Source organism: Notamacropus eugenii, chromosome 6 (assembly GCF_028372415.1).
Source record: "Notamacropus eugenii isolate mMacEug1 chromosome 6, mMacEug1.pri_v2, whole genome shotgun sequence".
NCBI lineage: Eukaryota > Metazoa > Chordata > Mammalia > Diprotodontia > Macropodidae > Notamacropus > Notamacropus eugenii.
The window spans coordinates 323,395,270-323,410,035 of record NC_092877.1 but is presented as its reverse complement, the minus strand read 5'-3'; the positions used below and the strand labels follow the sequence as shown (position 1 = coordinate 323,410,035).

General features: G+C 39.6%; 1 protein-coding gene and 1 long non-coding RNA gene across 2 annotated transcripts in view; one reads left to right on the top strand and one right to left on the bottom strand.

Annotated features, from left to right (window-relative positions):
• LOC140509912 (uncharacterized) overlaps positions 1–2,836 on the bottom strand; it is an 80,981-nt gene extending 78,145 nt beyond the window's left edge. Inside the window, exon 1 of the long non-coding RNA XR_011968988.1 lies at positions 2,721–2,836. This is a non-coding gene — a long non-coding RNA (uncharacterized lncRNA). The remainder of the gene's footprint in view (positions 1–2,720) is intronic.
• A 654-nt stretch (positions 2,837–3,490) lies between these two features.
• The window catches only part of CUL3 (cullin 3), a 105,310-nt gene continuing 94,034 nt past the window's right edge, over positions 3,491–14,766 (top strand). Inside the window, exon 1 of the mRNA XM_072617980.1 lies at positions 3,491–3,717. Coding sequence (XP_072474081.1) covers positions 3,652–3,717 — 66 coding nt within the window. The 5' untranslated portion in view covers positions 3,491–3,651. The remainder of the gene's footprint in view (positions 3,718–14,766) is intronic.

Below are 14,766 nucleotides of genomic sequence, written 5' to 3'. Positions count from 1 at the left end.
GGGCTGTGCAGGTCACCAGCCTCACTTCTCTTCCAGATCCATCTGAATCAATGACCAGATATTCTTCAGGATGACTGGAGATGACCCAGGATGAGGCTATTGGGGTTAAGTGACTTGCCTAAGGTCACACTGCTAGTGTCAAGTGTCTGAGGTGAGATTTGAACTCAGGTCCTCCTAATTCCTGCACTGGTGCTCTATCCACTGCACCACCTAGCTGCCCTGACTAAAGAGATAGTCAAGAAAGAAGGGTGGAAGGTGATCTAATTCAGAGACAAGAAACCTGGCCTCTAGTCTTGAGTGCTACTGTTTTCTAGTCAGTCAGATGATTACTCAAATTTCTATAGAGCTTTAAAACACTTTTTCCTCACAATTATCAGGCAGGTGCTTAACTTTACTAGTATCCACATTGCTGATAATGAAAGTGAAGTTTTAAGAGTTGAAAGGTTGGGGCTAGAATTTTTATCTGATCCCTTTGAACTCTACAAGTCAATTCATTTTGGTTAAGTTGTAAGCTTTTCTGTTATCTTACAAAGACCAGTGTCTGTCCCATCAAATCAGACTTGCCATTGGCCAAGTGGTTATTAAGATGGCTTAAAACACTAACCGACCATCTTTAAGACTGACAGATTTCTCTCTCTGTTGTTTAGTAGACATGTTTGATACAAGGATCTTTTCCTCTTACATGCTTTTTTCCAACCCCAGATTGCACATTTAAAGACCAAAGATGAAGTAGCTAGGAAACTCAGCACATTCTGCGGGTGTCCTCTATATGTTGGTAGACGGGGCTGTCATTTTCCCAATGTCAGTGCATGTTCAGAATGAACAAAAATATAGGTTGGCAAGCATGTGAGATTTTGGCAGCTACTCTCCTTGCTCTGCTTTCTCGGCTGGGTTAGGAATCTACACACAGAAAAGGCAGCACCCATAAGCTTTTGATGTAGAGGTCAAGGAATGGGTTGAGTAAGAGGAAGTACTAAGACTAGAAAGCATTTTCAATAATCTGATGATGTGCTACTTTTCTATAGAAGAAAAAAGCCTTCAAATTCATTATCTTCTTAGACTCTTACGTAAATTGTACTGAAGAGTAGTTCCCATTGCCCCAAAAGCAAAGAATCCAGATATAGAGAAGGTGATGGATTTCTACTACGAATGAAAGGACAAGCTATCCCATTATGACAACTTATTTTGGTTATTCTAGATCCAAAAATACATATGTAGACCCAAGCAACAGAAGGTCTTTTGAACTATAACTGTGTCCAGCTTAAGCAGAAAGAAAATATGAAAATCTGGATTTACAAAACAAACTAGGTGACTTCATTTTTACAAAAGGATTCCTTTATACTTCCTTTGGATAGTGAGATTCCCAAATATATTTAAAGTAGGGGTCAATTTTCAAAATTTGGATTTAAATGCAAATTTCTAGAAACAGCCTTGCACAATGTAGCTGGGAAGGTAGTTTTGACTTTGGTGCTAATGATCTAAAGGCATTCCAATGAAATAGGAGTGTGCTGCTGAAGTCATACAGTAAAGTCAATAGCAAAATACTGATTGCTGGTATAACGTAATAGGCCTAAAAAGGTAAACTTAATTAGCATCAGTATGCTCAGTTTCTTCCTTGGATCCATAAGAGCCTATGATACTTACATGGCACCCCTCCCAATCATACCTCATTGTTCCAGTTCTCAGATGACCTATATTTAGCCTCAGTAGTTACACACTTGCCTCAAGCAACATCCTCATTTCTCGTCTTTGTTTTGATTAGCAAAGAACACCAGCACAAACAATAATAAAACAGAACAATTTTTTTGCAACATGACGATAGACCAGTCAACAAAGTAAGGTTGAAAGCACAACACCCGGTAGTTTAGTTACTCAATGAATTCATTAACCTGAGGTAACTTCATCCTCCAAAAAACATGAGCTCCCTAAACAGGTCTGATCTCAAAAGGAACCAAAGACAATGTTTTCAAGTGGAAAGCAAGCTGCAGAAAACACTGGCAGGTTTTCTATGTGCAAATCTGAATTTCGGAGGGGCTTTAAATAGTCCTTTTCTAGAGCTTTTTGCAAATTTAAGAGCAGTTAGGCAAGTAAACAAAACCAGGAAGCAAAATTGATTATAATTGGAAAGTAAAACCAACGAATCAACCCTGGTGGAGCTCCTGAATGAGATACCAAAAATAACCAAAAAACAAACCCCAAGACAAAATTCCCAAACCTTAAGAGCTAACTAAAGAAAAATTATTTAAAATGTTTAATTTTAAAGATTATAAGTAATTGTGAACAGAATCTCAATAGTTTAAACTGTAGTTTCCATCGTGCGTCTACAACTCGATCCCCTATGTCTGCCTGGTTAGCACTTAGTTAAGGAAATTGACATGACTCAATTTGCTACAGTAACTGAAGACGATTTGTTTTCGGTCAACGCCAGGCCCCGAGCACCGCTCCCCGCACTCCGGGGCCTGGAGCCGCGCGCTGCCTCGGTGAGCCCGCAGGGAGGGGTCACCTGGCCGTCTCATCCTGGAAAGGCAGCTCTGGCTTGACCCCCACTCCCAACCCCCACCAAGCTGACAGCAGGGCAGGTACGTCCTCCTGTCTCCCACCCACTGGTTCATCCTGTTCCAGGATGCCCTAGAAAAACAGTCTCAGAGCTGGGACGCTCCCTCCCCGCCAAGGACTACGGTCTCCCCAACAGAGCCCACAACGAGGATCTCACGCCTCACCACAAACAGGGCCACTACTCCCACTTCCACGTGACCAGGACCTCGTTCAGTTCTCCACCAATCAGGAGGCACCGCCACCCCGAACCTGGTCTCGGACTCTCCAGTTTCGAGGACGTAGCTTTCCACTCCCCGCCCTCAACCCCTTCCCTTTCCCGCCCCGCCCCATAGGCTCCTCCCACTTCCCCCCGACTCCCCCCGCCCCCATCCCTCCTCCTCTCTTGGCTCATCCCAACCCGCTCGCCCGCCTCAGCGGCGTACCCCGCTCCGCCTCGAGCCGCTCTCGCGAGATCTGCGTACCCTCTTCCCCCTCCCCCCCACGCTGCGGCCGCCTCCCCCTCCCGTCCCACCCCCTACCCCCCTTCCCCCAATCTCTCTTACTCTCTGGCTCTCCTCCCTCCCTCCCTCCCCCCTCCACCCTCTGGGCCGGATCTTGTCTCGCTGAGGCGGAGGAGGAGAAGGAGGAGGAGGCGGAGGTTCGGCCTGCGCAGTGAGATGTTTGTCCGTCGCCGCCGCCGCCGCCATCGCGGAGGAGCGCGATAGAGGGAGCCTAGCCGCGAGTGACGGGCCGGGGGGAGGGGGAGCCCCGCGGAGCCGCCGCGACAGCGCAGCCCCCGAGGGAAGGCCGAGCCGCAGCCGCCGGGGCCGGGCCGGGGCCGGGGCCGGAGCCGGAGCCAGAGCCGCCTGAGTCGAAGCCGGGGCCGGGGCCGGAGCCGGGGCCGGGGCCGCGGGGGTCCGGCCGCCTCCCCCACCCCCGTCGTCCCCCTCCCCCTTTCCCAGCCCGCGGCGTTCGCCGCCCTATCCCGGGAGCCGCCGGCCTCTCCGGCCCGCCCGCCTTCGATGTGACACGGGCGCCCCAGAGCGCGACCTGAAGCCGCCGCCGCCGCCGGAGCAGCAGCAGCAGGAGGAGGAGCAGGGGAGGAGGAGGAGAACCATGTCGAATCTGAGCAAAGGGACGGGCAGCCGGAAGGACACCAAGATGCGGATCCGGGCCTTTCCGGTGAGTCTCTCCTCCGCGCCCGGGGCCGAGGGGCCGGGGGCCCGGCCGAGAGACGCACTCGAGGCCCCGGGCTGAACTCCCCCCAACAGGCCGCAGGGCCGGCCGCTTCCCCCTCCCCCCACCGCCGCCCCTCGGGCCGCGGGGCTGGAACCTTCCCGGCAACGGGGGAAGCTCGGGGGAGGGGGTGCCCCGCGGGGGCGGGCAGCGACGAGGGGGCGCCCCCGGGCGGCCCCTTCCTGGCAGCCCATCCTGCAGGGCCGGGCCCAGCCGGCCCCCGAGTGCTTGCGCGCCCCCCGCCTGCAGGCCCGGGGGCCCGGCCGCCCCTGCCCGCTCTTACGGGGGCTCCCGGCGGGGCTTCATTGTAAGCCTGGGCGCGCGTGTGTGTGCGTGCGTGTGTGTGTGAACTTTGAAAGGGGCATCGCCCGGCTCGGGGAGGAAAGTGCGGGAGAGGCTGCGGAGCCCTCGGGCCGCGAGCTGAAGGCGCTGCGGCCGCTGACAGGTGTCCCGGGGGCCACGTTGCGGCTCCGCGGAGCATCTCCTCCCGGGGCGCCGCACCGGCCCGGCAAGGCCGGCCTCCTGCACCGCGCCCGGGCCCCGCAGACCCGGCCCGGGCACCTTGGGCTGGGCTCGGGACAAACAGACGGCACCTGCCTGGCAGAGAGGTTTCTGAACGCAAAGCTGTGGTAACCGAAACTCCAGCAGAGTAGGGGTTAAGAATTGGGTCTTTTCAAGGTATGTGCATGGAGGCAGAGTAACGAGGGAGAGAAGTTCGGTTTAAGTTCCGGTAAGAAAAGAGCTTATTGTATGACGTGATATGAACAAGAGTTGTAAGTTCCTTTTTTTGATTTTTATAAACAAAGTTCATGTTTTTGGATTTGGTAGGAGAAGTGCCGGAGAACTTGAGAACCCTTGCTCCTGAACTTGGAAAATGCAGTAGTAGCAGTTAAAAATTGGGTATGGGGAGGCGGCCGAGAAGAGATAGCTCTATGGAAAGTTTAGGGGATTAGGCTGTATTGCACTACTTTAGAAAGTGTATGTCAGTCTTGTGCGGTAGGTAGGGCAAGTGTTATCCCCACCTTACAGATGAAAAAACTGAGATTCGCAGAGATGGTGACATTCTCAATGAAGGAAAGCCATTGATTGTGGATAAAAGGAGCTTTGCTGACTGACAGTTCAGGAAGGGAGCAAGGGAGCCTTCTTTATTGTTTGGAGTAAGATCCTGGTTGTACTGACAGATTGGAAAGGGGGCTTGGAGAGTTTGTAGTCTAAGTTTCTATTACAGAGGAGGAAACCAAGGCCCAGAGAGAAGAGAAGCTGTTTGCCTAAGTTCCCATGGGTCCGAGTGGTAAAAGGCAGGGATTTGAACCCAGATCTCCTAACTAAACATCACTCTCCTTTCTACTGTTTCAGTAACAGTCTTTGATGGAATTCATTAGCACCTTTTCCTTCAGAGAAAAATGGTAGTGTACTAACATTTCCATTGATCAGGTCTTAAGTTCAGTAAGTTACTGCATATTTAAATTTTTTCCTTTTTTTAAAATAAATCCTCAGGATTATCTAAGCAATTGCTTTTTAATTTTAATATAAAAGTCATTACAATATGTCAGATTTTTGTACGAAATAGTACAGTTTTCCAGCTTAACTTGTATTCAGATATATTATTAAAATACAGCAGCATTCATGTTTATAACAGATCTATGTTAGGATTAAACTTGGTTTGACATTCCTACTTCCCTTTTGCCTCTGGTACCTTTGACCATGTTCAAATCTTGAACCTATTGTTTTTACTTTAGCACTCCCCATTAAATTTCAGCTGTTGCATTAACAGAAGAGTATGAATATTGCTAATTAACAAGATTTTTGCCTTGTTGCTTGAAACAAAAGTTACAGCACCATCATGGTCTCATTATAGTAAAGATACTCTATTAAATGTCTGCTATTTGCTAGATCCTGGGACTGCAAAGACAAAAATGAAACAAATCCCTTCCTCAAGGAGCTTAAACATCTAGCTAAGGGAGACAACATTAGCATTATAAGCATATACAAATTGGATTTTTTTTTTAAAGACTGTATTTTGGAGAATGGCATTAAATGTAACTTGGGGATCAGGAGATGCTTCAAGTAGAAGTTAGCACTTAAGCTGTGCCTTGAAAGTAGCTAGAGTTCTGATGAGGGAGTGCAAGAGCTTGGAGAAGGGAGATGAGGCTCCTTGTGTGATAGAACAGCGAGAAGATTGGTTTGCTTGGACTGTAGTCTACTTTAAGGAGAGTAGTGTGAAATAAGATTGTAAATGGTTAGATGGGGCTAGGTTGCAAAGGACTTTTAAGGAATATTTTATTCTTTGTACTATATAACTATATATATAACTATATATAACTATATATAATATAATATATATAATATAAAATATAATATAATATATATAATATAATATATATAATATAAACTATACTTTGTAACTAGGAGCCATTGAACTGGGAGCCATTGGTGTTTATTCAAGTATATCACAATTGTGCTTCATAAATATTCAATTTCCATACACATTCACTTGTAATTTAAAAGAATGTTCTTTATCAATATCTAGTTCTTAAGTTCCTAGTTAGTGTGGCACCGGTGGCCACACGTTAATTACAGATAAGTACCTCTATTATAATGTATTTTGCTGATGACTTACTTATCTTCTGGTATAAAAAGTTCGACCGACTTTTCTTCTTGGTTAGCAGCTTTTACTACTTGAAAAGCTAAAGTTGGAGTCACAAGTCAGAAGTAGCGAATGAATAGAAATACCTGTAGAGAAAATGTTTGTGGTCTTATTTAAATCTGTTATCTCAAGTTTGACTGGAGTCGTAAATTAATAGAAATTGGGGCTTTAAGGTCTCAGAATTTCACTTCAAATTAACTTCATTACTCCTAGAGAGTTCAGATGTAAGAAGATTAATCAGAAAAGTTTTTTTTTCACAGTTTTTAGTCTTTTCATTGCAACATGTCAGATATTTAAACTTAATTTCCAGCTCAAAGACTAATTTATGCTAGAATTTTCAAAACTACTCTGAACATATCTTCTCAGTGCCATTAGTAAAACAAGGCTCTTTGATATTTTTGAGCACATATAAGTTCTCCTGATGTTTCATTATGTCATGATGGTGACTTAGAGTTTTTGAAGGTTGTGCCAGCAAAGCACAAACTATGGCATACCCTGTTGAGCCTTTTTGGCTTTAAATTGGGCCTGGAGACTGGGACATCTATTTTCTGAGGACTGACCTAGCTAAGTTCAGAGATGCTCATTTCCAGGTTAGGCTCAGGATGACTTTTTTTTTTTTAAGGAATTGTAGCTTTTGTAGACTATCTACAAAATTACAGCAGTTGTGATCCGTGTTGTTGGAGGGAATAAGATTGTTTCTGTATCTGTAGATTATTTACGAAATTAAGGATTTTGAAAATTCTGCTTTGTGAACTCTGATTTGAATAAAGTTTTTTTTAAATTGCACACATTCTTGTTAAAGCAATTTGTGAAACTACTTTTTTTGTACTTAAAGTAAATGCCAAGAAAGCTTGTATAGATAACTGTTCTGTACAGGCACATAACTATAGAAGTTTAGGGAACGGGAACACTGCTAAAAATGTTTATTGCACTTCCTTTCCAAATTGAGGTTTCCTTCTACTGAACCCATTAGAGACTCTTGTTAAGCTTTTCCCGTATGTAGGGTCTGTCCTTTAGACAGTTTATCTGGGGAGCTACTCATTGTTTAATGTCTGCCAGCCTTCCTTTAAGGGGTTTAGATCCTTTGGATGATACTACCTGGACTGTTTATATGATGCTTGATTAATATGTGTAACTTTGGGGGGCAGATAGAAGAGTGTTTTTATTGTCTTCAAGTTGTCTTCTCTAGGTTTTGTTCTAGGAGGCCAGCAAAGAGGGTCATCTTTAGGTTTTTCATAAGAACAAGTATACGTGCTGAGGATTTGCATATCATATTAGTTAGTAGTCATTTCCAAGACTTTGCAAGTCCAAATAGAGAAAATTCTTTGATTGGAGTTCATCTCTTTAGCTTGATTAGGCAGTGTAGTGCCAACAGCTCTTGGTATGAGGAAAGTACTTATTCAGCTAAAGGTGATAATCTAGAGATGGTAAAAGAAATAAGCTTCAAGAGTCATGAGTAGGAGGTTGGCCTCACAACTGTCTTTTCAGCTTTTGTGTCTCCCCTCTGATAGAGAAGTAGTTCTGCTGTCCCTACAGCAAAATTTCTTCTTTAGAGTAACTGTAGCAGTAGCTATATGGAGCTAGAAGAAAGAAACTCTTAGAGTAAGTCAATGATATGTAATGTTTATAAGTGGGAATCGACTAGATAATAGCTACATAACTTTTAAAAAATTATGGAGCATACTTTTTCAAATCCAGTTGATAGGAAAACATAATTTTTCAGTGAGTTCTAAGTCTTTTAATCCTTGGAATATTACTTAGGCCATCTTATTCTCTAGCTATCTTTTGATAACCAGATATCTGTATTAAGTATTATTAGAACTATTTTGAGTTTAGTTGTTTAAAAAGAAAGGTGATGTAGAATAGCTATCCATAAAAATGTACATTTGCTTTAAAAAATAACATTTCTTTGATTGCCATTAAGAGGAGCTTAGATAGTTGATCATTAGTATTATTAATGAATTCACTAGATCTGTAGTAAATTATGAAAATTGGCTACTGTAGTAATATATTGTGCCATGGAGTCTATGCTCTGAAATAAAATACATAAAAGCCTTCATTAGTTTGGAACCCATGATTTGGCCTACATTAAAATAATTGAAAATAACATTTTTTTTCAAAAAAATCTCCCATTTGAACTTTTTGCTAATAAGATAACATTCAAGTCCATAAATTTGAAAATAGTAAACTTTTTCTAAGTTTTTCACTCCTCTAAATCAGAATCTTAAGAGATAGAAGAGGCTTGAGAAGCTATCTAGTATACCACAAATCCTCTCTACAAAATATATGAATAATGGTTATCCACCATTTTTATTTTTTTATTTTTAAGACCTCTAAATACAATTTTTAAATAGTTTGAAGTGCCTGTAATAAGTTGGGTAAAATGTGAGTGTGAAAGAACTAGTAGTCATGATTTACATTTACACAACTTTAACATTTTCAAAGACTTTATTCACAGCAGCTCCATGAAGTGAAAGTAGTGTGTTATTTACAGGTGAGGAAATTTAAGTGAGGCTCTGCAGTCAATGGCTAGTTTCAGAGATGAGCTCTTAGGTCTGCAAATTCCCAAATCAAATTCTCTTTCTACTACACCACAGTGTCATCATTGTTAACTAAGATATATGTGTTGTACAAGAAAACAGAAGTTAAAATATCACCTAATGAAAACTTTGGCTAGTTCTATACTTATACACAATGCTGTCATTTCCTAAAATTTTTTAAAACTTTTGAAAATGCTTTTAGTGCCAGTATAAAAGCCACATCAAGAAATCAGTCTCAATGAAGATTTGGCATATTTAAAAGAATGCTTTAGGTGTTGAAACCTGTTTCCAAAGAGAAATACTAAAAGTGTTCTTATATTGTAGCCATCATTTGAATAAATGTATATATTGTGTGTAGACTACTTTGGAAATAGTGCTTATTTGGATCGAAAACATTCAATAATGTTTATTTTTAAAAAATCAATCATACTAATTTCCAGTCACACCTTATAAGTAATACTGTTTCATTTACTAATTGATTGTTCCATGTACTTCTCTAGGTTATAACTGCTAATTACTTTGTGGGCAGGGACCATTTCTCTCAATTCCCCTTCTCCCCCCCTTAAAAAAAACCCTCTAGAATCTATCTAGGAGGTAGGAGATAAAGGATAAAGGTGTCATCTAATACTATCACCCAAAGTAATTAGTCACTCAATCTCTTTAAAACAATAATGATTCTGATTACATAGGTAAATCAGTGGAGAGGTAGTGAACCAGTGAATGTTAGGAAAACATTTGAATTTCTTTGTAAAATAAAATAGATACTTGATTTTGTGATCGATAGATATCTAAAGCCAGTTGTCATAAAGGGGTAGTTAATGTGGACTTGTGGGAAAGAATTTTAACTTTTACGTTACTTTCTACCCAAGAAGTTTATCTTAGTCATTATTTTAAAGCAAACAGGGAACATTAAGAAGTAATACTACCTTGTTATTTAAAAAAAAATTTTATTATGAACTTAAGATGAACAGACATGGACATTTTTATATACAAAGAAGACAAAAAAGAATTGTATGTAAAGACTTGAACTCTTCAGTGCAATTTGCTTTTTACACACATATGATATGTAATATTAATGAGTTACTATTTGTGTCCTTTTCTGAGCCTTTTTTCCTTTTGCATACTTTTAACACACACACACACACACACACACACACACATCCACCCACCCAACCAAATATAATTCAAAACAAATCAAATATTGGGCTTGTCCAAAAATGTATAGCTCACTGCACCTCTAGTCTATCTACCTTCTTCCAAGAAAGGGGGTGGCATGCTTTACCTACCATCAGACTTCAAAAGTTATATCTGTAGTCTTCCTGAGTTTTCCTTTACATTTTTGTGGTTTTATTGTTTCTCTCATTTCCCTCTGCATCTGTCCATATGAATCTTCCCAGATTTCTATGAACTCACATTTATCATTTCTTATGGTACAGTATAATATTCCATTACCCTCAGATGCCACAGTTTGATCAGCTATCCCCCAGTTGATAGGTAGCCACTTTATTTCCAGTTCTTTGCTACAACAACAAAAAAATGCTATTAGAAATAGTCTTATCTTTTGGGCTTTAAACTTTGGGAAATACATGTCTGTCAAGTGATTTTGCTGGGTCAAAGATGTGTGTGTGGGGGTGGTAAACTTAGCTTAGTGGCTTCTTGGGTATACACCAAATCGCTTTTCATAATGTTTGGACCAAGACATAGCTTCATCAGCAATGCATTAATGTGCCTGTCTTTCTCCAACAATTGCCTTTTTTCATAGCTTGTCATCCTTGCGAATCTAATGGGTGTGAGATAGAACTTGAGAATTATTTTAATTTTTCACTTTCCTTATTTGGACCATATTTTTTTTTTTTTCAGAATGCTGTTGGTAGCTTCCATTTCTTTTGAGAATTGCTTTCATATCTTCGGGCCACTTACTTTTGGGAAATTGCTTTTATTCTTATATATTCATATTAGTTTTCCATATTACATATTTTTAATATCAGACTATTATCAGAAAAATAAACTACAAAGATTTTTTTTCTTCTGTAACTGTTTCCTTCCTGATTCTAATTGCACTGGTTTTATGCAAAAGTTTTCAATTTTATATAATCAAAATTGTCCATTGTGTCTTCTGTGAGCAACTGTTTGTTATTTTAAAATCCTTCCCTTAGGCATTGTGGTGAAAGGTACTTGTTATTTTACAAGGTAAACATTATATAACACTTCAAGGTTTTTTATTTAATTTTTTCCAGTTAATCATTTATATTTCTCTTTCACCCCCAAAAGAAAAAGAAAACCATTGTTGCAAATACATATAGTCAAGCAAAACAAATTCCCCAAATTGGCCATGTCTAAAAATGTCTCATTCTGCATATTTAGTCAGTCAACTCTGTCAGAAGGGGTACCATTCTTCAGCATCTGTCCTCTGGAATCAGGATTTTCATTCATGTTGATTAGAGTTCTTAAGGTTTTCAGAGTTCTCCCCACACCTAGTTCTGTTGTATAAATTATTCTCTTGGTTATGCTCACTTCACTCTGCATCAGTTCATATAAGTCTTCTCAGATTTCTCTGAAACTGTGTAGTGTAGTGCAGTGCTGTGATATTCCATTACATTGACTTAACCAAAATTTGTTTAGCCATCACCCAATTAATGAGCACCTCTTTTCTTTCTGTAACGATTTTAATGTATATGGGGACTTTCTTCTAATCAGTGGCTTCTTTGGGGTATAAGATCAGTAATGTAGTTTAGTTCAAAGGTGTAGATGTTTTATTTGCTTAATTCCAAATTGCTTTCCAAAATGATTGTACTATTTCAGAGTTCCATCAACAGTGTATACTAGTGTACCTATCCTTCAACCCATTTGCTTCTAGTTCTTTGCCACTACAAAAAAGAGCTGTTATAATTATTTTTCTATATATGGATCCTTTTCCTTTCCTTTGCTTTCTTTATGATATGGGCCTACTAATGGTCAAAGGAATATAAACTCTTCAGTAACTTTTGGGATGCAATTCCAAGTTGCTTTTCAGAATTGCTGGACTAATTCACAGCTCTTATCAACAGTGCATTACTAATGTGCCTGTTTTCCCCAGCCACTCCAACATTTATCATTTTCTTTTTTTGTCATCTTTGCTAATCTGATGTGTGTATGTGAACCTCAGAGTTACTTTAATTTACTTTTCTTCATTACTGTTTTGAAACATTTTTTCATTTGGTCTTGGAGTGCTTGAAAACTGCAAATTTATAATCTTTGATCACTTGTTGTTTGGAGATTGTACTTTATTCTTATAAATTTGAATAATTCCTGATCTATCTTGAAAATGCGACTATTACCAGAAAAACTTGCTGCAAAGATTTTTTTTCCCCAATTACGTGTTTTCCCTTCTAACCAAAACCAATTAGTTTTATAGTTTTTTTAAAATAGGACTTTAAGGTTTACAAAATCTCCCCACAACAACCCAATGGTGCATTTATTATTAACTCCATTTTATCATGTGAAAAAACTAAAATTCAACAGATGTGATATGAGTTGTGGATAGTACCACAGCCTGTGTCAGAGCCAAGTTTTCAACCCTGGTCTTAATGTCTTCAAGTCTAGAGCTCTTTCACTGTAGGGAAATCTCGTAACTTATCAAACTTTTCTTTTGCACTTTTGAAAAAGGAAAAGTTTTAAGTAACCTACTTAAACTGCTTGAAGATAGTGTAAACTAGCATTCTTTAGAACGATGTTTTGTATGCTAATCATAGCATTTTTTACCTATTTAGCCTGGTATATTCTAGACTAGGCAACATTCTGCCAATTTCCATCTACTGTATATACTTGAAATCATAAAATTTCATTTTAAAAATAGCTTATAATAAATATTGACTTGTCCATTAATTGTAACTGATGTACTTTAAATTTCTATTTCTAAGCTAATATTGATAAGTTCTGAGAGTCTAATATTAGAGTTGTTGTTTTTTAAAGACTTGATCTGTGATTTCATTGGTATAGGAATTGTCAAGTAAGAAAACTTGGTCAGCCAGTGCAGATTTGTAATTCAGAGTTTTCTGGAGGCATCTGGATGATGAATGACTTGTCTAGAATCATGTAGTCAGCATGGATCTGAAATGGGATTTCAACCAGGTTTCCTCTAAGACTAGTTTCTCCACTATGCCTTGTTGCCTGTTTCAGAGATTATTAAGGGATGCGTTCTTTTATTGCAAGGAGAAAATAAATATTGTACATAATGAATAATTCTTGAAGACAATCAACCAATAAGCATTTATCAAGTGCTTATTGTGTTCTAGGAACTGTGCAAGCCACTGAAAATAAAAATACAGAGTGAAACACTCCTTAGTACAAGAAACTTGCATTCTGATGGGGGAGACAAAAATATAATACATATAGAATAAATATGATATAGTAGAAGGAGAAGGTACCGACAGTTGTGGGTTGAAGAGAATCAAGAAATGGTTTATTTCAAACACAGCACTTGAGCTGCTTTTTAAGAAGGAAAGGAATTTTGTGAAGTGGACCTGCAGAGGAGGGTACATTCCAAGCATAGGTGAATAGGGTAGTTGCAAAGGTACAGAGACTAGAGATGAGTGCTGCATGTGAGGAACCAGACAGAAGGCCAATTTGGCTGGATTGTAGAATACAAGTAGAGAAGTAATGTATAATGATCCTGGAAAGACTTGTTGTTGCCAGGTTGTAAAGGACTTTAATTCCAAAGAGTATGTTCTGTTCTAGCCTAGAGGTAATAAGGAGCCCCTGGAGTTTTTATTGAGTAGAGGAGTTATATAGTCACATCTACACTTAATGAAAATAATTTGGGCAGCAGTATGGAAAATGGATTGGTTTGAGGAGAGACTTAAGGCAGGGAGAACAGCTAGGATGCCTTTGCAACCTTAAAGAGAGTAAATGAGGGCCTGAGCTAATTAGTTTGCTGTTTTAGCAGAGAGAAGTGGTTGAATAGCAATATATAGATTACAAAGGTTGTATTTATAATCTTACTTCTTTCAGATTATGTCTCAGAAATCAGTAAATCTTGTATATTTACAATGTTGAAAACATGAAGGACTCTGAAAAAAATTATCTTTATAGTTTTCCACATTTTATATTCTTGCTGGCGATGCATATTAAAGTTGCATGACAAGATGTCTTATAGAAAATGTTATGCTAATTCTGTTAGGTCCTTCTTAGATGGCAAAATATTCTCTTGCTTTTGCCCCATGCATATACAGAAAATAAACGGAAAAGTTCATGTTGCATTGTGAATGAATGCTAACATAAATGAATAATACTGCCTCATTCATTGAAATATATACATATGTCTCTATTGAGTTAAGTACTTAATGAGCATAGACTGTTTCATTAATTGTATCCTCACATCTGCCATAGTTACTTAATAAATGCTTATTAATTGAATCATTAGACTTCAGTGAGATTTGGATAATTATTGAGCAGATAGAACCAAACAACCTGTATCATTCTTCCCTTTAAATTGTAACACTGACAAGACCAACTCCTAAACTTTGTCTTCATCTCTGGGTTTCAGTGTCCTCATGTTCAAAATGAAAGGATTCAGCATTAAAGCTGTGATCTTATGAAAACACTGATTTGTTTATACAAACTGTGTGGGGGAATGTAAGACCTTTGATTTTCCCCTAAAATCATATACGTTAGGTCATTATTTTATCTTTGTTAATATGGTATAGCATACTTTTTCAGGAATATGCATGTAAAATAAGGATCATGAAAGAAGTAAATATTTTATTTAATGAATATTATTTGTGGCCATATTAATTCATATGATTTCCTAACGCATTTTTAAAAGTATTT